The sequence below is a fragment of the Muntiacus reevesi genome, chromosome 2 (genome assembly GCF_963930625.1).
Source record: "Muntiacus reevesi chromosome 2, mMunRee1.1, whole genome shotgun sequence".
Lineage (NCBI taxonomy): Eukaryota > Metazoa > Chordata > Mammalia > Artiodactyla > Cervidae > Muntiacus > Muntiacus reevesi.
The window spans coordinates 114,380,449-114,407,691 of NC_089250.1; the positions used below are offsets into that span (position 1 = coordinate 114,380,449).

General features: G+C 43.7%; 1 protein-coding gene across 1 annotated transcript; it reads left to right on the plus strand.

The window, feature by feature from the left end:
- The first annotated feature begins 454 nt into the window (after window positions 1–454).
- Window positions 455–9,979, plus strand: LOC136158130 (collectin-46). Its single transcript, XM_065919894.1, has 7 exons — window positions 455–653; window positions 5,098–5,214; window positions 5,496–5,603; window positions 5,924–6,031; window positions 6,388–6,504; window positions 7,123–7,206; window positions 9,597–9,979. Exons 1-7 carry the CDS (start codon window positions 455–457, stop codon window positions 9,977–9,979), a joined length of 1,116 nt encoding a protein of 371 aa, XP_065775966.1.
- The last annotated feature ends 17,264 nt before the right edge of the window (window positions 9,980–27,243 follow it).

The following is a 27,243-nucleotide window of genomic DNA, read 5'->3' on the forward strand; positions in this document are numbered from 1 at the left end:
AGTGAGAGGAAACAAGCCAGCCTTGTAAGAGGTAAAGCTACCAACTTCCTGGTATAAAAAGGGATAAAGAGGCCCAGAGAGGGAAGGGTCCACCCGAGGGCCCTCAGAGAGTCCCTCCTGGTGTGACAGTGGCCTCAGTGAGGAATTCTACATCCTGACCACAGTGCCCCAGGCAAGGATGACAAGCCCCAAAAGGGATGACACAGAGCATCTGAGAGTAGATCCATGCTGCTGGCAGACCGGTTCAGAGGTCCAACTGGTTCACTCATGTCCTCCCTAGTGAAACCTTATCCTAACTTTCCTTAAACTGCTTTTGGAGCCTTGCTACTCTTGGCCCCAGAGGATGGGAGAGAAGATGGGGGAAGGGCTTCTCCTGACCTCCAGGAGCTGGGCCAGCCCTAGTCCTCGTCCTTGGACCAAGAGCACCCCCTCTTTCTCTTCCTCTGCCTAGGACATGCTTCTGCTCCCACTCTCCGTGCTGCTTCTGCTCAGACAGCCCTGGAGATCCCTGGGAGCAGAAATGGAGATCTATTCCCAGAAAACACTGGCCAACGCCTGTACCCTGGTTGTGTGTAGCCCCCCAGAGGGTGGCTTGCCTGGTCGTGATGGACAAGATGGAAGAGAAGGTCCCCAGGGAGAGAAGGGGGATCCAGGTAGAGCTGGGACCATGTGCTTGCCCTGATGGGAAGGGGTGGGCGCTGGAATTGCTATCAACCCCAAAGCTCTGAATCTTTTGCTGTGGAAACCTTGAAGATGGTTTTCCCAACAGGGAAGGTTTCCCCCAGATCTTCAGTCCACCTAAAACATGGCTTTACTGGTTGGCAAATACTGGCTTGCCCAAGCCCCCAGCTCCATAACCACCTGCCCCGATTCCTCCTCTAGGATCTTCTGACCCTATCCACTCCAAGAATGTACAAACAGTGAGGGAATGACTGGTATTTGGAGTCCCCTACTCCAGAACTCTGGAGAAGGCAATGGCAACCCACTCCAGTGTTCTTGCCTGGAGAATCCCAGGGACGGTGGAGCCTGGTGGGCTGCCATGTATGGGGTCACACAGAGTCGGACACAACTGAAGTGACTTAGCAGCAACAGCAGCGGCAGCAGCTCCAGAACTCATTGGGCTTACCAAGTGGTATTAGTGGTAAAAAATCTGCCTGCCAATGAAGGAGATGTAAGAGATGCAGTTTCGATCCCTGGGTCAGAAATATCCCCTGGAGGAGGGCATAACACCCTCTCCTGTATTTTTGTTTGGAGAATCCCATGGACAGAGGAGCCTGGCGGGCTCTGGGTTGCACACAACTGAAGTGATTTAGTACACTCACATAGGAGACATAGGAAGTGTGGGTTTGATCCCACAGTTGGGACAATCACCTGCATAGAAAATGGCAACTCTATTATTGCCTGGAGAATATCATGGACAGAGGAATCTGTCAGGCTACAATCCACAAAGAGTCAGATGTGACTGAGCACGCATAGTTCAAAACTTAACTTTTGATCATTCTTATTAAATGTTGCCTCTGCAGAATGTTAAATATTTTTGAACTGATGACAGCATTGTAAGTTTCTGTTTAATCATCTGTAGATGGGAATAATATCGACCACACAGTGACAAAGAATTGAGCCAAGGCTTCATTTCTTTGTTGGGTCTTCAAGATCAAGTTTTATTCTTTTGCTGTCCCAACCAGCTGAATTCTCCTGAGGTTTCCAAATGTATTGTTAAGGGAATTTTCTGGAAACACTGCCCCACAGGAGAAGATCTGGATTTTACTGGCAAGAAGTGAGAATTTGATGAACCAGCAACAAGGACGAGGGGACCACCATGGCCCTGGGCCAGGGCTATGGAGGGATCAACTGAGGTCTTTTATATTCCTGGAGTTTGTGTTTTGATTGGAGAGAAAGAAATGAACATTAAAGCTGAAAAGAATACATAACATCCCCAGGATTTGTAGGGTACGAGACAAGTATCTGTCTGTCTTTTAGAAAGAAAGTAGCTTCCAACATGAATGGGCTGGGGCTTGAGAAGGCCACCTAGAAGTCATCTCAGAGGAGGGGTGGTATTCTAGGTGCCAGCTCTCTCTGGCTCCCCTAGGGCCCATGAATTGAAAAGCATCCCTTCCTCTACCCCCCTGCTTTCATGGCCTCCATGGTTTGTGCAAGGGATGGGCAACGCCTAATGCTCCCTTCTAAGGAGTGACTTGCTTCCAAGGTACCTGCTGCCCTCCCCAGCTTGTTGGGAGCCCAGTCAGGGACCAGGTGTCTCTGCCTGAGCACAGTGCACCAGGGGGTCTGGGATGTGGAGCCCATCCTCCGGGCTCCCTTTGCTTGCCTAGTGAGAATTGGAACTAAGAGCAGGACACAATGTCCAGCACAGAGGCTCTCACCACCCATCAAATACACCAGTCTCCCACCACCTACCCATTCTTGGCCCAGGCGAGCCTGGCCCTTCTTATCCCAGGGAAATGGTTTCCAGATCTAAAATGTCATCTCTCCTCTCCAAGTCTCTGAATCCTCTTCAGCCCTGAAGTCCTGTTTCCTATGAGTATGTGTGTGTCCATGGGTTGGGGTGCTGGGATGGGATGAGGGACATCTCCTAGGCTGTTTTCTTCACTCATTACCTGTGCCTCACAGTTTAAAATTCAGTGACAGATGCCTTGCAGACCAGGTCCTGGTGCTAACATTTACATCCTGCTCAGTGCCAGGCAGAAACCTATGTTTTACAGAGAGCTTCTCAGTGAACAGAGAAATGAAATGAGGAAATGAACAAGTAAGTGAACGCACAAATTAGTAGTAACTGACATATTCCTTTTGCTGTCTTTTTGCACATGAATGCTTTCCTCACAACAGTTAAGAGATGGAAACAACTCAAGTGTCTAGCAACAATTATCTATGGTGAAGGAATAAAGAAAATGTGTTATATTCATACTATAAAACATTTCTCAGCCATAGAAAGGAAAGAAGTACTGAGATGTGCTACAAATTGGATGATCCTCAAGAATGTCACTGCCAGTTTAAAAAGGCAGACACAAAGGGTCATATATTGCATGTATTTATATAAAATATCCAGAATAGGTAACACCGACAGGCAGCAGCCTAGAGATAGCCAGGGCCTTGGAGGAGGCAGGGAGGGAGTGGTAAATGGGTATGAGGTTTTCTTTGGGATTAATGAGATAGTCTTGAACTAAAGAGAAGTGGCAGTTGTACAATTATGTCAACATTCTAAATGCCGCTGAATTGTATACTCTAAGTGATTAATTATAGGAAATTCCTGGAGGTCCAGTGGTTAGGATTCGGTGTTCTCACTGCCAGGCCTCAGGTTCAATCCCTGATTGGGGAACTGAGATCCTGAAAGCTACACATCACAGTAAAAAAAAAAAGATTATTTTTATATTATGTGAATTTCATCTCAATGAAAAAAGAATAACCAAACTCACAGAATTGAGTGTATAATTCTTGAATCAATAGGTATTTCTCCCTTTAGTCATTGAAGGCAAACCTCTCATAATTTCAGACTTAGGCAGCCTTTTTAAGGTAATGTGATTTTTTAAAATGTTTGGTCATTTTTCCAAAACAAATTAGTATGTGATCAAAATACAAAGAGAAGAAAATTAAAATTGCCTGAATTGTGCCCCTTAGAAAGAAGAACTGTTAACACCTTTGTATATGCTGTTCTTGTGGTATTTTCAATATATATTACATGTGCACATGCCTGACACATGCATGGACACATTGAAGAAATTGAATCATATTAAATAGAGTGTTTATAACTTACTTTATCACTTAATAATGCACAATAATTTCACTTATCTTCCATAATTTTAAAAGCATGTTACATAGTTTTTTCTTTTCTTTATATTAAAATAGAGCTGATCTATATTAGATTCAGATGTATATCATAATGAATTCATATTTGCATATATTGTGAAATGATTGTCACAATAAGTCATCAACACACAAAGTTACAATTTGTGTGTAATGAGAACTTTTAAGATCTGCTTGCTCAGCAATGTTCAAGCATGCAACCCAGAATTACTAAGTATAGTAACTCTGCTGTACATCGTATTCCTAGGACTCAATTTTTTTTAACTGGACACTTGTACCTTTTGAAGAATTCTATCCATTCTGCTCACTTCTCAACCCCACCTTTAGCCACCACAAATCTATTCTCTGTATCTGTGAGTATGTTGTTTTTGTTCATTTTTTTATTTAGATTTCACATATAAGTGAGATCGTATAGTACTGCCCTTCTCTGTGACTTATTCCACTAAGCATAGTGCCTTCAAGGTTCACCATATAGCAAGATTTCATTCCCTTTTATGCCTGAATAATGTTCCATTGTATATGCACCCTGCATTTTCTACATCCATTGTTCCATCCACAGATACTTGGGCTCTAGGCTGCATCCATGTCTGGGCTACCATAAACAATGCTGCAATTAACTTGGGGGTACATATATCTTTTCAGGTTAATTTTTCATTTTCTTTAGTTAAATACTCAGAAGTGGAATTGATGGATTATTTTTAGCTTTATTTTAGCCTTATTTTTAGCTTTCTGAGAAACCTCCATACTGTTCTCCATAGTGGCTGTACCGATTTACATCCCCGCTTCACAAAGATTCCCTTTTCTCCACATTCCCCAACACTTCTTATTTGCTGACTGATAGTAGCCATTCTGACAGGTGTGAGGTGACAGCTCATTGTACTTTTGATTTCTATATCTCTGGTGCTAACTGTCAGGTGTCATTTCTGACATAAACTTTGGTTCTGGGAAGTGGGGAGGGCAGGGAGTCCATGGTCAAGGGTAAAAGCTGACAGACTTAACTGCCATAAATGCTGTGGCCTTGGGGCAGAGGCAGATGCATTGTATGCAAAGTCAGGTGGGTCTAGGTTTGAATCGGCCTCCAACTCTGCAAGCCTGTTTCTTCACCTGTAAAATGGAGATGTAGACACAGATTTCCTAGAACTCCATGGACCAGTCACCTGGAGGTGGAGTGTCTACACCCTACAGAACCCTGAAAGAATGCCAGGGCCCTGACTCTGCAGGTAGCTGGCTCCTCCTGGGCCGGGGTCAGCATTATGTCCATCTCTTTTGCTGCCACAGGTTCACCAGGACCGGCAGGACGAGCAGGGAGGCCAGGACCAGCTGGCCCCATTGGGCCAAAAGGGGACAATGGGTCTGCTGGAGAACCTGGACCAAAGGGAGACCCTGGATCACCTGGTGAGCAGCTGGGCGTGGAATGCAGGTGTCTGCAGGTGGTGTGCTGCATTAGGACACGGCAGTAGATGTGTAGAGATTCCACCCCAGGAAGAGGAAGAAGGTCATTCTCAAGGTGGCACGGGGTTATTTCAGGGAAGACAGGAGCTCCTGGGGAGGGTGGAGTGGGGGCAACATCTTTAGGAGGAGGCTGCCTGTGTGACATCTATTACAGCCCCATCATTTATGCATTCCCACTTCCAAGGAGATTCAGTGTTGCTGACTGGGCTGGTCTTTTTCCCCAGGGCCTCCAGGCATGCCTGGTCCAGCTGGGAGAGAGGGCCCCTCAGGGAAGCAGGGGAGCATGGGACCTCCAGGCACACCAGGCCCCAAAGGAGAGACTGGGCCCAAAGGTAGGAGGGTGGTATGTGGTGGGTGAGGGAGGGAGACAGGAGGGATGACATGGGCAGCCCTGGTGGGGACCAAGGTACATGCACAGTGCCTGGAAAATCCTGGATCCTCCGCGCCTGGTAGCCGTGGCCTGGGCCTCAGCCTCACCTTTCCCACACTGACTGAATTTCCAGATACGGTTCCTGGAAGAGACCAAGTGGTCAGGAGCAGTCTCCCAGGTCGCTCTCTCACTTGGAGCTGTGGGTGACAAGCTGCACTGCTGAGGAAATGGTACCTGTGAGCCTACTCTCAGCCGTGCTTCTCCAATGTGTTCCTTCCTCAGGAGGAGTGGGTGCCCCAGGCATGCAGGGCTCCCCAGGGCCCGCAGGTCTCAAAGGAGAGAGAGGTGCACCCGGGGAGACCGGAGCCCCTGGACGTGCTGGGGCGGCAGGTGAGCAATGGACGTGGGGCTGGGCTCATGTTTCCCTGTGCCCACCCCCACCAGCCATCATGTCAGAGCTGGCATTCCAGGGTGAGAACCAGTGTTGGGCTCTGGGAACTGTCTGTCTCCAGGGAGAGGGTGGTGAGAGTGGCAGGGACTGTCTGTATCCAGGGACGGCTGGTTGTCGGATTATGGGACAGTCAGTGTATAGAGGGGATGTAAGAAGAGTTCCAGATACAGAGGGACATTTGCATGTAGGAGAGTGTATGGCTGGGGGGTATGAGTCCCTGTATGGAGGTTGGGGGGACACAAAAATGCTAAAATATATGTTCAGCACTCACCCATTTCTACTTCTCTGATCCCAGGGCCTGCTGGAGCCATAGGTCCACAGGGACCTTCAGGTGCCAGGGGCCCCCCAGGACTGAAGGGAGACAGAGGTACTCCTGGAGAAAGAGGAGAAAAGGGTGAGAGCGGGCTTACAGGTAAGGAAGACTTGGGGACCCCATTAGGGTGTGGGGCAGGGAGGAGACCTTATTTAGCTCAGCTCTCCTCTCAGGTAACCCATTTAGTTACAGGTGGGGGTCAAAGCAGGAAAAGTTGACAGGGTGTATGGAGAGGTGGACTCTGATCTTAGTCTCTATGACTCGCTGGAGGACACCCTAAGCAGATTTTCTATTCGATTTCTATGACAAGCCAACCTCCCTCTCCAGTTCATCAGATAACCTTGAACATCAAATAACTCAATGGATGAGAAATACTCAATCTATGTCTATTCCTCTCCTACAACCATACCACCCCGTGCAATGCAAAAGGAAGTGCTCTCAGATTCCTAGAATTTGGATTTAAAATGACATTTGGTTCACTGTCAGTGAGGCACAGGGACCTGTGTCAGGGATACTGCTCACAAGAGAACCGCAGGAAATCCCGTGGAAGCAGAGGCCAGTTAGGTCAACAGAAGAGGGCTTCCTAGGCCTCTGTTCCACCTCCTTACCCCACCCCCAACTTGCATCTCCACCTGGACACCCTTCTCTTGAGGCCTGCACTCTGAGTGAACCCAGACTGTTCTGAATCTGTCTTCACTTGGCCTCTCTCTTCTGCAGAGGTCAATGCTATCAGGCAGCAGGTGACAGTCTTAGAGGGACACCTGCGACGCCTCCAAAATGCCTTCTCTCAGTATAAGAAAGGTGAGTTCCTGGACCTGACGCTGAACCAGGCCCTGATCATGGGCCTCAGAATGGGTCTGGGCTTGGCTTGCAGTTCACTAGGCTGGGTCTAAATTGGACTTGCTGGGACCATGACTGGGACCAGACCTAGACCTGGGGCAGGAGGGGTTAAGGACAGGGCTGGGACAGAGCTGAGCCCCACATGCTCCAGGGGCTCAAGTAGATGCACAAGACAAGGAGGTGAATGCAGTCTGAGTCATCTGTTCAGCAGACCTTACCCTGGCCTACTCTGGCGGGTTCCTATGACAGACAAACGGACACCCAATCCAGGATGCATTTCTTGCCTCTTTGGGCCAGGTGTGCAAATGCTCAGAGAAGAAGCCACACAGCTCAGCACAGCAGAGAATCCAGACATGATCCTGAGAGTGGGGGTGGGATGCTGCCTGTGGGCTTCAAGGCTGCTGGGGACCTTTTGTAGGTGTGTGGCCACCAAGTATCTTACCCTGAAGATATCCATGGCTCTGGAAGGAGTAGGCTGCCTCCAGTCTCTGGCCAGTGCTGGACTCCCCCTGCACCTCTTGTGGTGTTGAAGCAGAGATTCTTCCCTAAGCCTGGATCCTAAGCAGGCAGAAGCCTCTGGGAGCACACACCTGAGTGCCCTGTGCCTTCGGGATGCTCTACCAACTGCCCGTCCTCCTTCTCTCCTCTCCGTGATGGCAGCTTTGAATGCACATCACTTATCAAACCTTGTTGATCCAAAAAAGGAAGAGTTTTCTGTAGGAGTAGTGCATCTAGGGGCCTGATTGGGTGAGACAGAGGGTTGGCCTCTAAGAACTCAAGCTAACTAAGTACTGAAGTAGTGGGATGAGAATTTTCAGCAGTTTATGTCTTTCTTCTTGCACAGTCATATTTAAATATCTATTTACTCTCTCATTCCCTGGTACCTGAGCTGGTAAAGAATCTGCCTGCATTCCAGGAGACCTGGGTTTGATCTGTGTCGGGAAGATCCCTGGGAATGGAAATGGCAAACCACTCCAATATCCTTGCCTGGAAAATCTCATGGACAGAGAACCCTGGTGGGCTTCAGTCCATGGTGTCAAAAGAGTTAGGCATGACTTAAAAACTAACGCTTCATGCAGACTGATATAAACAAAGGAGAACTTGAGCATATGTGCTGGCCACATGTGTGTACCTAAATACCATCACTCAGTCCACACCACCTACATACTTGAGCACACATGCACACATATCCACACCCATCCTGATGGACCTTAAGTCAGCCCATGTACCTTCAAACTGACACACGGATATATTCACGATGCACACGCATACCACCCAGATGCATGGGATGTAAACCAATCATGGCACATGAGCTTGCACTGACCTTGTCCAGGGCTGTCTGGGTACCATCCTGACTATTGGAAAATCTGGACTCCAACTGCTTTTTGAAGCTAATCAGAGAAAAATGGCAGTGGGTCAGGGTGCAGCCTGGGTTCAGAACCAGTCCAGTGAGCCGCCTTAGGAGCCCTGAAGATTTCAATGCATGACCCTGGAAGTCAGAGGGATATGAATTGGATGGAATCAAAAGAGATACTTGACATATCACATAGAGGATGCTGTTGTACAGTGGACCTTTTCCTTAGAAATATGGGAATAGATTCTGAAAAGAGAAGTGACTTTCCCTTGTCACCTGGACTGTCATTGCCAGTGTGGGGCAGAACACACAACTTTCTGCGGCCCAGACAGGACTCTCTCCAAAGCTGATCCCACCCTGCCCTCCTGACCCCACGCAGAGCTCTGAGATGCCGTCATCCGCTGCTCAGTGGTCCAGGGAGGCTGACCGCTGTAGCATCACCTGCAAGCATATGGAAGCCAACAGTGGACTGCCCGCAGTGCAGAGGTCAGCACTTGGCTGCTCTCAGATGCACCCCTGTCCTCCCTTTCTCCTCACCCTTCACACAGCACAGAAGCACTCAGACAACTCCACACACCCGGTCATCATGTGCGGGTGAGAATCAGCTGCCTGTGTGGAGTTTTCTCCACTCTCAGGAGCTGCCCTGGGCTCTAAGTGTCATTTCCCTGCCACAGTCTTTCCTGTTTACACAGTAATTAAAGTCCCAGCCTCTGGAAAACATCACGGGGAGGAACAGAAAGTGCACATAGGAGCTTTAGTGTCACATCCAACAAGTTCTGATCCTCATCTACATTTGACAGTTGGGTGACTTTAGGCCTCTTGCATAAGCACCTGATTTTCAGGGTCCTCACCTCTTACATGACCAGTGCTCAGGAGCTAAGTGCCCCACTTTTGTTCTACCTGGTGCCTTGGTACCCTGGTGGGAGCTGGGGACTCCAGTTGGATCACAAGGTCTAGGTCCTGCCACATTCCCAACCTGACTTTCCTCTTTCCCTAGCGGCGCTCTTCCCATCTGGCCTGGCTGTCGGGGAGAAGATCTTCAAGATGGCAGGTGCTGTAAAATCATATTCAGATGCCCGGCAAGTCTGCCGAGAGGCTAGAGGACAACTGGCCTCCCCACGCTCTGCAGCCGAGAACGAGGCTGTGACACAGCTGGTCAGAGCCCAGAACAAGCAAGCTTACCTGAGCATGAGTGACATCTCCACGGAGGGTAGGTTCACCTACCCCACAGGGGAGTCACTGGTCTATTCCAACTGGGCCAGCGGGGAGCCCAACAACAACAATGAAGGACAACCAGAGAACTGTGTGGAGATCTTTCCTGAGGGCAAGTGGAATGACGTACCCTGTAGTAAGAAACTCCTCGTGATCTGCGAGTTTTGAGGCTTTCCCTGCCCCAGCTCCAGCCCAGGGAGGAAGGGGGCAGTGCCCAGAGCTGTGAGCTGCCAACATCCCAATAAAAGGTGATCCTCTGCTGCTCATGGCTTCTTACTGAGCCACAGGATGAGGCCACAAGGCAGACCTCCTATGGAACTCCTCCTTCAGAATAAAGTTTGCAACTGGCTTCACATCTGGAAGATTTGTCACGCAAAAGGGGGGCAGCCTGCTGACTCACAGGCAAGGGCTAAAAGGAGGTCTCCAAGACGGCCCTATTGTAAAATCCAGTGTCTCCTCCTTAACAAGACAGGTGTCTAGCCCTCCATCTCTGCCAAAACATCTCTGCCAATTTGACTCACTTGTCACTGCCTCCTCCTTCCCTTTCCTCTCCTGCCTTCAATCTTCTTATCCTTAAGTCTCTTTCTCTCATCTCCCCTTCTCTCCTGACACTCCACAGAGGGGAGCAGGATCCTCAGCTCTGGCTCCCTTCCCTCCTTGCACTCACTCTAGGCTTGCGCTCATTCTCTCCCATGGTTTCAAATTCCTTCTACTGAGGCCTCCCCCAGGTAGAGCCCTGTTTGGATCTCTCTCCAAATCCCAGACTCCTCTAACCAAGGCAAGCTGCAGCCCTGGGGCTTGGAGGTCATCGTGGCTGCCTCTTGCTGGCAGGGAAGCACCAACTTCTCTGGCCATATTGAGTGGGCTTATACCCAGTAGACTTCCCTCACCCTTGACCATCCAGGATCTCTTTCTTCCCATGACAGTGTGACTCTGGATGTCTCATCAGAGAAAGTACCATCTGCACAGTCCTAATCCCTTCTGAAGTTTCAGACAAAGAGGGTGTCCAGCCATGTTCAGATTCATCCCCCAATCTCCTCCTGCCTTGAAGTTCAAGGGATGTTTGTCTCCCCTCTGTCTCAGAGATAATTTAGGCAAACCCTTCTCATTTTACAGACATGGAATCAAGATACAGAGAGAAAGGGAACCTGCACTTCGTAAGGTAGGAGATCGTGTTTCTCTGAGCTGTACATTCAAGCTTTGTTCACAGCCAGACACTCCAAGGACAAAGCTAGTGGCAAAAGATGAGCTCTGCTATAGCAAATAGATAAGGAGCCCACCCCTTAGTTCAACTACGACTCCCCTGTCTACACATGCCCAGGAAGGCTTCTTAGAGCTCAAAAAGGGAGGGGACCCCACCCCATGATAAGTGTGGACATGCACCATAGACATCTGTGGTGGGATGTATCTTAGAAAACAGTTTCACATGCACCTTTTGAGGGTGCATGGACCAGTCAGGTGTGAAGAAATTAACAAGATAATTGACCAAAGGCAAACAATGATCTGGAAGGACTATCGTATATAAGTTAATTTATGTCACATCGTTACTGCTCCCCCCCTCATTCAGGACTCCGCACTTTACCACGAGTGTAAGTCTCTGCTTACCTCTGACTTAGGGCACTTCTCCTGATTTGAGAGAATGCCTATACCTCTCTCTGGTGTATTTCTGCTTTGCTTCTGTCTTAAATAAACAATCTTCTTCTCTGTATGCTCTGCCATACCATATGCTGTGTCTCTAATAAACTTTGTACCTATTTATACTTTTTGCCTCCTTGAAACATTCTTGCTTTCAAATGGGGGAAAGAGCCAGAGTCACTTTGCTTCTAGTCTCTAGTTCCTGGTGATGTGTTGACTAGGATTCCTGGGGTTTCATCCAGTCTACCCAGGTTCCATCCTTGGGCAGAGAATGAAGATATCTCTCCAGAAGTGCTCACTGCTCTCCCTCCAAGATCAGGAGCACTCACTCAGGTAAAGGCTATATGACCTCAGAATTAGACTTTTGGCTTTTCAGTTTTTGACCATAGGCCTCTGTATATTTACTTGATTTTATTAACACACTACTGCTAAGGGTGCCACTAGAGCTAGTCAAAACCATAAAGGATAATGCCATCAGGATGCTGCATTCAACATGTTAGCAAATCCAGAAGACCCAGCAATAGCCACAGAACTGGAAAAAGTCAATCCTCACCCCAGTTCCCAAGAAAAGTAGCAGTAAAGAATGTACTAACTGTTAGACAATTGCACTGATCCCCCATGCTAGTAAGATCATGGTTAAAATTTTGCATGCCAGAGACAAGTGTTCGGGCCTGGTGCACTGGGAAGATCCAGAGGGATCGGGTAGAGAGGGAGGTGGGAGGGGGGATTGGAATGGGGAGTACATGTAAATCCATGACTGATTCATGTCAATGTATGACAAAAACCACTACAATAGTGTAAAATAATTAGCCTCCAACTAATAAAAATAAATCGAAAAATTTCAATTAAAAGAAAAATTTTTGCATGCCAGCCTTTAGTATTGTGTGAACCAAGAACTTCCAGATGTCCAAGCTGGGTTTAGAAAAGGAAGAGGAACCAGAGATCATATTGTCAACTTTTGCTGGGTCATAGAGAAAGCATGGGAATTCCAGAAAGATATCTATCTCTATTTCATCGACTATGCTAAAGCCTTAGACTTTGTGGATTATAACAAACTGTGCAAAGCTCTTAACAAGATAAGCATACCAGACCATCTTATCTGTTTCCTGAGAAACCTGTATGTGGGTCAAGAAGCAACAGTCAGAACCCTGTGTGGAACAACTGATTGGCTCAAGATTGAGTAAGGAGTACAACAGGGCGAACTGCTATTCCCCTATTTATTTAACCTACACACTGAGCACACCATGAGAAATGTCGGGCTGGATGAGTTACTAGCTGGAATCAAGGTGGGTGGGGGAAACATCACTACCTCAGATATGTGGATGATACCACTGTATGGGTAAAAAACAAAGAGGAACTAAAGAGCCTCTTGATGAAAGTGAAGGAAGAAGGTGAAAGAGACAGCCTGAAGCTAAATATTGAAAAAAAAAAAAACAACAAAAACTAAAATCATGGCATCCAGTCATATTACTTCATGGCAAATAGAATGGGAAAGGTGGAAGTAGTAACAGATTTCCTCTTCTTGGGCTCTAAGATCACTGTAGATGACGACTGCAGCCGTGAAATTAGATGACGTCTTCCTGGCAGGAAAGCTATAACAAACCTAGACAGCCTGCTGAAAAGCAGAGACATTACTCTGCCAACAAGGTCCATACAGTCAAGGCTATGGTTGTCCCAGTGGTCATGAACAGTTGTGAAAGCTGGACCATAAAGAAGCAAAATGCCAAAGAATTGATGCCTTCAAACTGTGGTGCTAGAGAAGACTCCTGAAAGTCACTTGGACAGCAAGGAGATCAAACCAGTCAATCCTAAGGGAAATCAACTCTGAATACTCATTGGAAGGACTGATGATGAAGCTCCAGTAGTTTGGTCATCTGATGCAAATGGCCAACTCTATGGAAAAGTCTCTTATGCTGGGAAAGATTGAGGGCAGATGGAGACAAGGGCGTCAGAGGATGAGATGGCTGGATGTCATTACCGAGGCAATGGACTTGAACTTGGACAAATTTGGGGAGATGGTGAGGGACAGCGAGGCCTGGTGTGCCATAGGCAATGGGGCTACAAAGAGTCAGACCCAAGTGGGTGACTGAACACATCGCAAAGAAAAAAAGTTTTTTTCATTTATTTTTATTCGTTGGAGGCTAAATACTTTACAGTATTATAGTGGTTTTTGACATACATTGACATGAATCAGCCATGGATTTACATGTGTTCCCCATCCTGAACCCCCCTCTCACCTTCCTCCCCATCCCATCCCTCTGGGTCATCCCCGTGTGCCATCCCCAAGCACTTGTCTCATGCATACAGCCTGGACTGGCGATCTGTTTCACACTTGATAATATACATGTTTCAATGCTATTATCTTAGGTCATCCCACCCTTGCCTTCTCCCATAGAGTTCAAAAGTCTGTTCTATACATCTGTGTCTCTTTCTGTCTTGCGTATAGGGTTATCGTTACCATTTTTCTAAATTCCATATATATGCATTAGTATACTGTATTGGTGTTTATCTTTCTGGTTTACTTCATTCTGTATAATGGGCTCCAGTTTCATCCATCTCATTAGAACTCATTGGAAGAAATGATGATGAAGTTACAGTAGTTTGGTCATCTGATGCAAGTGGCTGACTCTATGGAAAAGTCCCTGATACTGGGAAAGATTGAGGGCAGAAGAAGACGAGGGCATCAGAGGATGAGATGGCTGGAAAGCATCACTGATGCAATGGACTTGAACTTCGACAAATTTGCGGAGATGGTGAGGGACAGGAAGGCCTGGTGTGCTCCAGGTCATGGGGTTGCAAAGAGTCAGACCCAAGTGGGTGACTGCAAAGAAAAATTTAAACGACATCTATACTTCAGAATTTGGAATGAGGCCTGAAGGAACCACAGGCTCATGGAAAGGGGTGATGAATACCCTTCTTCCAGACAGGAAACCAGCCACTCTTTCCTTTGTTCCCAGGGACCAGGAAGACTGACCTCTCTGGCCCTTACTGAATAAGACCCCCAAGTCCCACCTCTCTTCACAACACACTTGCACCCACAGTGTGTATATGGGACAGAAGGTCTGAAAACAAAGTCACACCTCTCAGCATGCAGCTCATGCTTCTGTTAAGATCTTTCTCCTGTTACTGAAAATACCCTCAATTCCTGATAGCATTTGAAATATGAATAATAATGAGCAAACAGGTCTTCAATACTCATCTCTTCAGACTAAGGTCATGCCTGGTCATTCTTATCAAGGGAGTTTAGAGTAGACTGTTTTTATCACATATAAGACAAACAGCTGGATATTGTTGAGTCCAAGGGAGGCTTTTTTTTTTTTTTTTTCTGAAAACAGAGAATTCTGAATTGAATTTAGAAGGACTGGACGGCGTGGGCGGTGGTGGTGTGGGGCACAGACAATATTGTGCTACCTCTCTGGCTTCTGCCTCTCTCTGCCCACTCTCACCTCTTTCCCTTCTTTACACACCAACATCCTCTGCATCCAGGTCTTAAGATCACAGAGTTCAGAAACTCTTGCTCTCTTGCTTGACATCAATTCCAAACTATGTGGAAATGCATCAACCTATCTCAGATGCCCACCTCTCATCCAGTCAACTCACTCTGGAACTGCATAGCCCAACATGGCCATGGGATGCATGGGAGGTCATTCTGGTTTGGGAAGGTGCTCTGTGGGTGATCACTACTCATCCCAATATGTAAGCCATGCCTATTTCTTGACAATGGGGAACTGTGTGACTCTCTAGGAAGAAAAAACACTCCTGTGTTGCTGAAGTCCATAAATGCTGAGACCCCAAAGACTAGGAAGAAGCTTCAGATCAACCTGCACCATGGGCCTTGGGAGTCTGGCTTGTATCTCTCCAGCACAGAGAAAAGGTAAGGAGAGTCATTTGGGCTCTGTAGACACAGTTCGTTTAAAACAGAGGAAAGAGGCAAGTATTTCAGAAAATGCAGGTTTTTAACCATTGTTTAACACAGAAGTCTCTCCCTCCTACACCATCAGTCTTGAGCAAATGTCAACATGGATCTCCAGTCTCATCAGTCTCACCCCAACCATAGTAGCCATGACCCAGTTTAGTAGCCTAGGTGTCAAGTGAAGCCAGAGCTGTGGGCCTCTTGTCAAGAGATATTATGACACTCACAATGCCAGCTGACATCATGAGAAAAAGCTGGGATCCTTCCATGTCTGAAAGTGTTGTTCAGTTGCCCAGCCGTGTCTGCCTCTTTGTGACCCCATGGACTGCAGCACACCAGGCTTCCCTGTCCTTCACTATCTCCTGGAGCCTGCTCAAACTCATGTCCATTGAGTCAGTGATGCATCCTCTGTCATCCTCTTCTCCTCCTGCCCTCAATCTTTCCCAGTATCAGGGACTTTTCCAATGAGTCATTTCTTTGCAGCAGGTGACCAAAATATTGGAGCTTCAATTTAAGCATCAGTCCTTCCAATGAATATTCAGGATTTATTTCCTTTACAAATGAGTTGTTTGACCTCCTTGGAGTTCAAGTGACTCTCAAGAGTCTCCTGCAACACCACAGTTTGAAAGCATCAATTCTTGCCTCCTTTGTCAAAGATAAGGTGACCATAGGTGCATGAATGTATCTCTATTTGTTATTTCTATTTGTTCCATTGATCTATATTTCTGTCTTTGTGCCAGTACCATACTGTCTTGATGACTGTAGCTTTGTAGTAGAGCCTGACATCAGGCAGGTTGATGCCTTCAGTTTCATTCTTCTTTCTCTAGACTGCTTTGATGATTCAAGGTTTTTTTTTGTATTTCCATACAAATTGTGAAATTATTTGTTCTAGTTCTGTGAAATATATCATTGGTAGCTTGATAGGGATCGCATAGAATCTATAAATTGCTTTGAGTAGTATACTCATTTTCACTATATTGATTCTTCCAACCCATGAACATGGTATATTTCTCCCTCTATTTGTGTCTTCTTTGATTTCTTTCATCAGTGTTTTATAGTTTTCTCTATATAGGTCTTTTGTTCCTTTAGGTAGATATATTCCTAAGTATTTTATTCTTTTCGTAGCAATGGTGAACGGAATTATTTCCTTCATTTCTTTCTGTTTTCTCATTGTTAGTGTATAGGAATGCAAGGGATTTCTGTGTGTTCATTTTATATCCTGCAACTTTACTATAGTCATGGATTAGCTCTAGTAGTTTTCTGGTGGAGTCTTTAGGATTTTCTATGTAGAAGATCATGTTATTTGCAAAAAGTGAGAGTTTTACTTCTTTTACAATATGGATTCTTTTTATTTCTTTTTCTGCTCTGATTGTTGTGGCTAAAACTTCCAAAACGATGTTGAATAGTTGTGGTGAGAGTTGTGTCTCGTTCCTGATTTTAGGGGAAATGCTTTCAATTTTTCACCATTGAGGATAATCATATATAGCTTTTATTATGTTGAGATATGTTCCTTCTATTCCTGCTTTCTGGAGAGTTTTTATCATAAATGAATGTTGAATTTTCTCAAAGTATTTCTCTGCATCTATTGAGATAATCATATGGTTTTTATCCTACATTGTTAACTTGGTGTATTACTTTGATTGATTTGTGGATATTGAACAATCCTTGTATTTCGGGGATAAGGCCCACTAGGTCATGATGTATGATCTTTTTAATATGTTGCTGGATTCTGTTTGCTAGAATTTTGTTAAGGATTTTAGCATCTATGCTTGTCAGTGATATTGGCCTGTAGTTTTCATTTTTTGTGACATCTTTGTCAGGTTTTGGTATTAGGGTGATGGTGGCCTCATAGAACGAGTTTGGAAGTTTACCTTCCTCTGCAATTTTCTGGAAGACTTTGAGTAAGATAGGTGTTAGCTCCTCTCTAAATTTTTGGAAGAATTAAGCTGTGAAGACATCTGGTCCTGGGTTTTTGCTCGTTGGAAGGTTTCTGATTACAGTTTCAATTTCCGGGCTTGTGATGGGTCTGTTAAGATATTCTATTTCTTCCTGCTTCTGTTTTGGAAAGTTGTACTTTTCTAAGAATTTGTCCATTTCTTCCAAGTTGTCCTTTTTATTGGCATATAGTTGCTAATAGTAATCTCTTATGATCCTTTGTATTTCTGTGTTGTCTGTTGTGATCTCTCTGTTTTCATTTCTAATTTTGTTGATTTGGTTCTTCTCCCTTTGTTTCTTGATGAGTCTGGCTAATGGCGTGCCAATTTTATTTATCTTCTCAAAGAACCAGCTTTTAGCTTTGTTGATTTTTGCTATAATCTATTCTGTTTCTTTTGCATTTATTTCCACCCTAATTTTTAAGATTTCTTTCCTTCTACTAACCCTGGGGTTCTTCATTTCTTCCTTTTCTAGTTGCTTCAGGTGTAGAGTTAGGTAAATTATTTGACTTTTTTTCTTGTTTCTTGAGGTAAGCGTGTATTGCTCTGAACCTTCCCCTTAGCACTGCTTTTACAGTGTCCCATAGGTTTTGGGTTGTTGTATTTTCATTTTAATTCATTTCTATGCATATTTTGATTTCTTTTTTGATTTCTTCTGTGATTTGTTGGTTATTCAGAAGCATATTGTTCAGCCTCCATATGTTTGAATTTTTAATAGTTTTTCTCCTATAATTGACATCTAATCTTACTGGATTGTGGTCAGAAAAGATGATTGAAATAATTTCAATTTTTTTGAATTTACCAAGGCTCGATTTATGGCCCAGGATGTGATCTATCCTGGAGAAGGTTCCATGTTCACTTGAGAAAAAGGTGAAATTCATTGTTTTGGGGTGAGATGACCTATAGATATCAGTTAGGTTAGCTGGTCCATTGTGTCACTTAAAATTTGTATTTCCTTGTTAATTTTCTGTTTAGTTGGTCTATCCATAGGTGTGAGTGAGGTATTAAAGTCTCCCACTATTATTGTGTTATTGTTAATTTCCCCTTCATACTTGTTAGCAGTTGCCTTATATATTGAGTGCTCCTATGTTTGGTGCATACATATTTATAATTGTTATATCTTCTTCTTGGATTTATCCTCTGATCATTATGTAGTGTCCTTCTTTGTCTCTTTTCACAGCCTTTATTTTAAAGTCTATTTTATCTGATATGAGTATTGCTACTCCTGCTTTCTTTGGGTCTCCATTTGTGTGAAATATCTTTTTCCAGCCCTTCACTTTCAGTCTGTATGTGTCCCTTGCTTTGGGGTGGTTCTCTTGTAGATAGCATATATGGGGTCTTGTTTTTGTATCCATTCAGCCAGTCTTTGTCTTTTGGTTGGGACATTCAACCCATTTACAGTTAAGGTAATTATTGATAAGTATGGTCATGTTGTCATTTACTTTTTTGTTTTGGGTTTGAGTTTATACACCCTTTCTGTGTTTCCTGTCTAGAGAAGATCCTTTAGTATTTGTTGTAGAGCTGTACCAAAACTAGAAAAGATAATGATGATGGGGTACAGGGAAACTTTGTATATTCTTTGTGGAAATGTAAATTACTGAGAGCTTTAGGAAGAAACAGTTCATTGAAATCATAAAAAAAAAAAAAATCTATCAATATCACTTTTGTGTATTTAAAAGAAGTCAGGATCTGAAGAGATATGCTCACTGCAGCATTATTCACAATAGCCAAGCTAGAAACTACCTAAATCCTCATCAATAAGTGGATAAAAGAAAGTGGTATATACATAAAATAGATGATCAAGTCTTCACAAACAAGAGAATCCTGCCTTTAGCAACAAGTTGGATGGATCTGTAGGGCATGATGTTAGGTGAAAATAAGCCAAACACAGAAAGACAAATGCTGCATGATCTTACTGTAAGTGGGATCTAAAAGAGTCAAACTCCTAAGAAACAGACTTGAATGGTAGTTGCCAGGGGTAGCGGTAGTGAGAAATGAGGAGGAAACATGATGGTTAAAAGGTATAAAGTTTCACGAATGTAAGTTCTGGAGATTTATTATACAACAGTATTTAAACCAACAAAGGTCCGTCTGGGCAAGGCTATGGTTTTTGCAGTGGTCATGTATGGATGTGAAAGTTGGACTGTGAAGAAAGCTGAGTGCCGAAAAATGGATGTTTTTGAACTATGGTGTTGGAGAAGAGTCTTGAGAGTCCCTTGGACTGCAAGGAGATCCAACCAGTCCATCCTAAAGGAGATCAGTCCTAGGTGTTCATTGGAAGGACTGATACTGACGCTGAAACTCCAATACTTTGGTTGCCTCATGCAAAGTGTTGACTCATTGGAAAAAATCCTGATGCTGGGAGGGATTGGGGCAGGAGGAGAAGGGGATAACAGAGGATGAGGTGGTTGGATGGCATCACCAACTTGATGGACATGGGTTTGAGTAAACTCAGGGCATTGGTGATGGACAGAGAGGCCTGGTGTGCTGCGATTTATGGGGTCACAAAGAGTCAGACAAGACTGAGCGACTGAACTGATCTGAACTAAACTGATTTAAGCTAACAATACTGTATTGCATACTTCAAACTTACTAAAAAGCGGATTTTATGAAGTGTTCCTACCCTAAAGAAATGTGTGGGGGGAGGAAAGTTTGCGAGGTTATGGATGTTTATGTACTTGGTGGTGACAGTTTCGTGGCCCTATACTTATCTTCAATCTTATTGCGCTGAATACATTAAATATATAGACACTCACACATATTTTAGTTGTAAAAAAAAGCTCAATAAACTTCTTACAAATAACCAAAAAATACTAGCAGAAAGTGAACAATGACAAAAGTTTCCATCATGCAGCTCTTTAACATATTTCAATACACAAACATCTCTGTTACCTTAATACAGGGGCCTCAGATTTTCACTTATCACAGCCTACTCAGAAGCCTCCCACCCACAGGACTTGTTGCACTGTAAAGCATCATTTAAATAAGCCACTGGTACCCCACGCCAATATTTTGCCTGGAAAATCACATGGACAGAAGAGCCTGGTGGGCTGCAGTCCATGGGGTCACTAAGAGTCGGACATGACTGAGCATCTTCACTTACACTTATCACTTTCATGCGTTGGAGAAGGAAATGGAAACCCACTCCAGTGCTCTTGCCTGGGGGATGCCAGGGATGGGGGGGCCTGGTTGGCTGCCGTCTATGGGGTCGCACAGAGTCAGACACAACTGAGGAGACTTAGCAGCAGAAGCGGCAGCTGGAAACTAAGTTTGGACCAAGACCTACTGGTTCCAAAGGATATTATTTTTATTTAAATTGATGATGTTTCCTTTCCATGGGGTCACAAAGAGTTAGACAGGACGAGTGACTGAACAGGACTGAACTGAATGTTTCCTTTAGATAAAGCACAGGCTAATTCTGGTACTTACACACACACACACAGACACACCCCTAGCATTATTTTAAGCTAATTGATTGTATTTAGTACCTGGTGTAATTAGTTCCATCTCCTTGATTCCAGTTATGTTTCCTGTATTCCTCTTATACACATAACCTGAGTTTCTGAGCTCTCTGGAGCAAAAGTACACATCATGCTATTTTTCTAACTTTTTGAAGTCTATTCTCAATTGAAATCATTTACTGCTGTCATCCACCATCTAAGCAGATTTTTAATACCTTTTAAAAAATACAAGGGGCTTCCCTGGTAGCTCAGATGGTAAAGAATCTAAGTGACTCTTCAGGCTTCTGTTTTCACTTCATATGAAACAAAATATTTCAATGATGTGCAACTTACATTATACATCCTACAGGTAATTTTCTTCCCCTTCCACCATCTTGTTAATCAGCTTAAGCTTTTTCTTAGCACAAGTGTTCTTAACTCCTATTTCTAGTATAAGTAAATAAAGGAGAACCCAGCGACAGATGTCCATTTCTCCTTTTCAAAAAGTAATAAAGGATTATATTCTTCTTGCCTCCTGGGTTTGTCAGGTGACAAAAATGTACCATAGTTTTTATTAGCTTTACAGGTTAACACCAGACCCAGAATCCATGCAGTTTGGCATCACCCATGGCTCAGTTCAGTTCAGTTCAGTCGCTCAGTGGCGTCCGACTCTTTGCGACCCCATGAATCGCAGCACACCAGGCCTCCCTGTCCATCACCAACTTCCAGAGTTTACTCAAACCCATGTCCATCGAGTTGGTGATGCCATCCAACCACCTCATCTCTGTTGTCCCCTTCTCCTCCTGCCCCCAATCCCTCATAGCATGGGGGTCTTTTCCAATGAGTCAACTCTTCGCATGAGGTGGCCAAAATTGGGGTTTTAGCCTCAGCATCAGTCCTTCCAATGAACACCCAGGACTGACCTCCTTTAGGATGGACTGGCTGGATCCCTTGCAGTCCAAGGGACTCTCAAAAGTCTTCTCCAACACCACAGTTCAAAAGCATCAATTTTCGGCACTCAGCTTTCTTCACCGTCAGCTCTCACATCCATATATGACCACTGCAAAAACCATAGCCTTGACTAGACGTACCTTTGTTGGCAAAGTATTGTCTCTGCTTTTTAATATGCTATCTAGGTTGGTCATAACTTTCCTTCCAAGGAGTAAGCATCTTTTAATTTCATGGCTGCCATTACCACCTGGAGTGATTTTGGAGCCACAAAAATTTAAGTCTGACACAGTTTCCACGTCTATTTCCCATGAAGTGATGGGACCAGATGCCATGATCTTAGTTTTCTGAATGTTGAGCTTTAAGCCAACTTTTTCACTCTCCTCTTTCATTTTCATCAAGAGGCTTTTTAGTTCCTCTTCACTTTCTGTCATAGGGTGGTGTCATCTGCTTATCTGAGGTTATTGATATTTCTCCCAGCAATCATGATTCCAGCTTGTGCTTCCTCCAGCCCAGTGTTTCTCATGTTGTACTCTGCATACAAGTTAAATAAGCAGGGTGACAATATATAGCCTTGGCGTACTGCTTTTCCTATTTAGAACCAGTCTGTTGTTCCATGTCCAGTTCTAACTGTTGCTTCCTGACTTGCATATAGATTTCTCAAGAGGCAGATGAGGTGGTCTGGTATTCCCATTTCTTTCAGAATTTTTCACAGTTTATTGTGATCCACACAGTCAAAGGCTTTGGCACAGTCAATTAAGGCTAGACACCCAATAAAAATACATCTACAGAAATGTTTTTGTCTCGTCATCATCCTACAATAAACACTCTGATTTTTGGATGGAATCAGTGTGTTCCAGGAGATGCCAGAGACACGTGCAACGCATACAAGCAACTTAAGACTTTTTGTATTTGAAATTATAAATAACATGGCTAACTACAATAACGAATCCAGAGTAATGGAACATAATAGAGAGCACAGTATTTCTGTATGTGAAAACTGTTTGTTCTTGTTCGGTTGTGTCTGACTCTTTGTGACCCCATGGACTGCAGCACGCCAGGCCTCTCTGTCCCTCACCATCTCCCAAAGTTTGCCCAAGTTCATGTCCATTGCATCAGTGATACCATCCAGTCATCTCATCTTTTGATGCCCTCTTCCCCTTCTGAACTCAAACTTTCCCAGCATCAGAGAATTTTCCAGTAAGTCAGCTGTTTGCATCAGATGATCAGGATGCTGGAGTTTCAGCTTCAGCATCAGTCCATCAAATGAGTATTTAGGGTTGATTTCCCTTAAGATTGACTGGTTTGAACTCCTTGATGTCCAAGGAACTCTCAGAAATCTTCTCCAGCACCACAGTTAGAAGGATTCAATTCTTTGGCACTCCACCTTCTTTATGGTTCAGTTCTATTGGGAGCCCTGAATCAAAGTCATGCTAGGAAAAGAATTACGACAGTTGCAAAAGTACCTGGTGGCAACCCTACTAATACTTGAAATTCTGCTTCTACTTGTGTCACTTTTTTTTTTTCAAAGTCTTAAATATAGTCAATAAAGGATTTAAATAAGAAAGACTTAAGAAACGGGTGGGCCATCTTGGGCCTTGATGAGTCCCATGCTTCTGGGAGCTGAGTAGTAGGTCAGGAGTCTCTGAAATCCAGGTGACTCTCCCAATATGGATTTGATCAGCATTCCAAATGGTGATTTCCTGTCAAATTACGCACCTTTTTCTTTCAGAATCCAAATGTCATTTCTTTTCCTGGGCTCATGAAGGTGTAATACACATCTGTGATCATCTTTTCCTGTGCCTACGAAAGTTTAAATGATAATCATGATTGCAAGAACAGACTGTTACAGGGCTGTTTTCAGTGATACACCTGGTCATAAAATTGAGGGAAGCTTTGAAATTGAACATGTGGATGAAAAATGAAGTTTAGCTTTCTCACTAATGGGAATCATGGATACCACATCTTAAAGCTGGTATTCTAGGTACAGAGAACAGTACATGGTTATCAACCCTTTAAAGTGAAAGTCCCTTAGTCATGTCTGACTCTTTGCGACCCATGGACCATACAGTCCTTGGAATTCTCCAGGCCAGAATCCTGGAGTGGGTAGCCTTTCCCTTCTCTAGGGGAGCTTCCCAACCCAGGAATCAAACCCAGGTCTCCCACATTGCAAGCAGATTCATTACCAGCTGAGCCACAAGAGAAGCCCAAGAATGCTGGAGTGGGTTGCCTATCCTTTCTCCAGTGGATCTTCCCAACCCAGGAATTGAACTGGAGTCTCCTGCATTGCAGGCAGATTCTTTACCAACTGAGCTATCAGGGAAACCCATCAACATTTTAAAGAGTGTAAAAATATAAGTTTAATTTCAATAAGTCATATATTATATTTTCTTAAAAATTTAAACTTGTTACATTTTCCTTTCATTGATAGCTTTCTTTTTGCTTCTGTTGTTCTTCCCATGTTACATTATGGTCTGTTAGTTGTTGGTATGAATATCTAGTTCATTGATAGATACCCTTTGTAATATACATATACACACCCTGTGTGCAATTCAGCATGACATTAGGTGTATCCATAAAGTAAAAATAGATTTTATTAGAGTTCGAAGGTTTCTGCATGGCATAAACAGAAGGCATGGGCTCACACCTCGAATTTGAATACAGATCAAGTGAAGACTTTCTAATAATTTTAATAATTTTGTCTATGTCAGCCTCACCACCGAGATGATCCTGATGAAGGAAACTGTTCTGAAACGTAATCAAAGTGCACTCTGCAGCATTATTTCACAGAACCCCTACCCTGGGCTAACAACCAACGAATGGCTGGCCAAAGAAATTGACATCCCAAAGGAATAATGTCAACATCAAGTGGCATAAATGATTTCCTCTTTCTCTCTGTCTTTTTAACAATATCAAATAATAATAATAATAACAAACATCCATATCAGAGAAAAACAGCTCTTCGTATTAAACCGAGGGATCCTGGGGGTTTCTATTCTACCTGTGCATTGAAAAATAAGTAAGACTTCAGAGAGGGCTGTGGACCCAAAGGAGCTGTCAAAACTGCCTTACCCCTGCACACCAGCAGCCAGAAAAAAACATGAATGTAACCTATAAGGCACCTCCAATAGCCTATCAGTGGATTTCTCAGCAGAAATTCCACAGACCAGGGGAGAGTGGAATGACATATTCAGGGTGCTAAAAATGAGCATTTTCAGCCAAGAATACTTAATCTGGAAAGTTTATCAGGATATATGGAAAACTAAAGGTTTTATTGGCAGCTGGTCCCATCACTTCATGACAATTAGATGGGGAAGCAATGAAACAGTGACAGATATTTTTTTTTTTTTTAATTTTCTTGAGCTCCAAAATCACTGCAGATGGTGACTGCAGCCATGAGATTAAAAGACACTCGTTCCTTGGAAGAAAAGCTATGACCACCCTAGACAGCATGCTAAAAAGCAGAGACATTATGTTGCCAACAAAGGTCCATATAGTCAAAGCTATGGTTTTTCCACTAGTCATGTATGGATGTGAGTTGGGCCATACAGAAGGCTGTAGGCCGAAGAATTGATGCTTTTGAACTGTGGTATTGGAGAAGACACTCGAGAGCCCTTGGACTGCAAGGAGATCACACCAGTCAATCCTAAAGGAAATCAACCCTGAATATTCATTGGAAGGCCTGATGCTGAAGATGAAGCTCCAATATTTTGGCCACCTGTAGCAAAGACCTGACTCATTGGAAAAGACCCTGATATGAAAGACTGAAAGCCAAGAGGAAAACAGAGAACAAATTGTTGAATGGCATCACCGACTCAATGGACACGAATTTGAGCAGGCTCTGGGAGTTGGTGATGGACAGGGAAGCCTGGAATGCTACAGTTCATGGTGTCCTAAAGACTCATGACTGAGCGACTGAAATGAACTGAACTGAACAGAAGCAATAGGTAAAGGAGTTCACCCTTAGATCTGCTGTGCAAGAAATACTGAAAATTCTTTGAGCTGAAATAAAAAGATGCTAGTTAATGACACGAAAACATATGAAAGCACACAACACTCTAATAAAGGTAAAATATAATTAGAATTGGAAAATTATAATTGCATATTAGAATGATATCTGAACTATATAGTATAAAGTTTAAAAAGAGCATTAACAAATCTAGCTCCTATAAAATAACAGATATACAACATAAAGAGAGGCAAATTTTGACATTAAATACATAATAGATAGGAGTAAAAGGATGGAGCTTTTATGGGTGAATAAAGATAAATTGCTATCAGCATAATATGTACTGTGTTATCTAGATGTTTGAATTAACCCTCATGGTGTTGTAAATTACCCTAATGGTAAACAAAAAAAGAAAAAAAAGAAAAATCCACTTGCTCGTTGAAAGAAAAGCTGTGACAAACCTGGACAGCAGCATATAAAATGCAGAGACATCATTTTGCAAACAAAGGTCCATATTGTCAAAGCTATGATTTTCCCAGTAGCCATGTAGGGATGTGAGAGCTGGACCGTAAAGAAGGCTGAACAATGAAGAACTGATGCATTCGAATTGTGGTGCTGGAGAAGACTCTTGAGAGTCCCTTGGATAGCAAGGAGATCAAATCGGTCAATCCTAAAGGAAATCAACCCTGAATTTTCACTGGAAGTACTGATGCTGAAGCTGAAGCTTCAGTACTTTGGCTACCCAATGCAAACAACCAATTCATTAGAAAATACCCTGAAACTGGGAAAGATTGGGGGCAGGAGGACAAGGGGGCGACAGAGGATGAGATGGTTGGATGGCATGACCGACTCAATGGACATGAAAGTGAGTGCAGTCTGAGAGATAGTGAAGGACAGGGAAGCTCGGTGTGCTCCTGTCCATAGGGTTGAAAATTCTGGACACAATTTAGTGACTAAACAACCACAAGAATGTGGAAGCTAAACAGAAGAAAAAAAAAATTATCTGCAAGCAAAGGAAAGTGGTAAAAGACATTTGAATCCTAGGGGCTGTTGCAAAATCAATTCTGAAATGGAAGTTTTGGAGATAAATGAAAATATTAAGAAATTAAAAGACCTCAAATAAAGAACCTTACTTTTCACCTCAAGGAATGAGAAAAAGGACAAATTAAGCTCAAAGTTAGCAGAAGGAATGAAGTAATAAAGATCAAAATAGAAGAAAAAGACAAGAACAATAAACAAAAGGACAGTGAAACAAAGACCTGGTTTTTCAAAATATTTAAAAAAATTGATACCTCGTTGTGGTTTTGAGTTGCATTTCTCTGATAATGAGTGATGTTGAGCATCTTTTCATGTGTTTGTTAGCCATCTGTATGTCTTCTTTGGAGAAATGTCTGTTTAGTTCTTTGGTCCATTTTTTGATTGGGTCATTTATTTTTCTGGAATTGAGCTTCAGGTGTTGCTTGTATATATATATATATTTTTTTCCTTTTTTTAAAATTTTATTTTATTAGTTGGAGGCCAATCACTTCACAACATTTCAGTGGGTTTTGTCATACATTGACACGAATCAGTCATAGAGTTACACGTATTCCCCATCCTGATCCCCCCTCCCA

Bases quoted from the DNA above. Each gene is read 5' to 3' on its own strand.
- LOC136158130 (XM_065919894.1), top strand. From the start codon at position 455: ATGCTTCTGCTCCCACTCTCCGTGCTGCTTCTGCTCAGACAGCCCTGG. The intron at 654-5,097 runs GTAGAGCTGGGA...TTGCTGCCACAG, and splicing joins GGGAGAGAAGGGGGATCCAG to GTTCACCAGGACCGGCAGGA. The intron at 5,604-5,923 runs GTAGGAGGGTGG...TTCCTTCCTCAG, and splicing joins AGGAGAGACTGGGCCCAAAG to GAGGAGTGGGTGCCCCAGGC.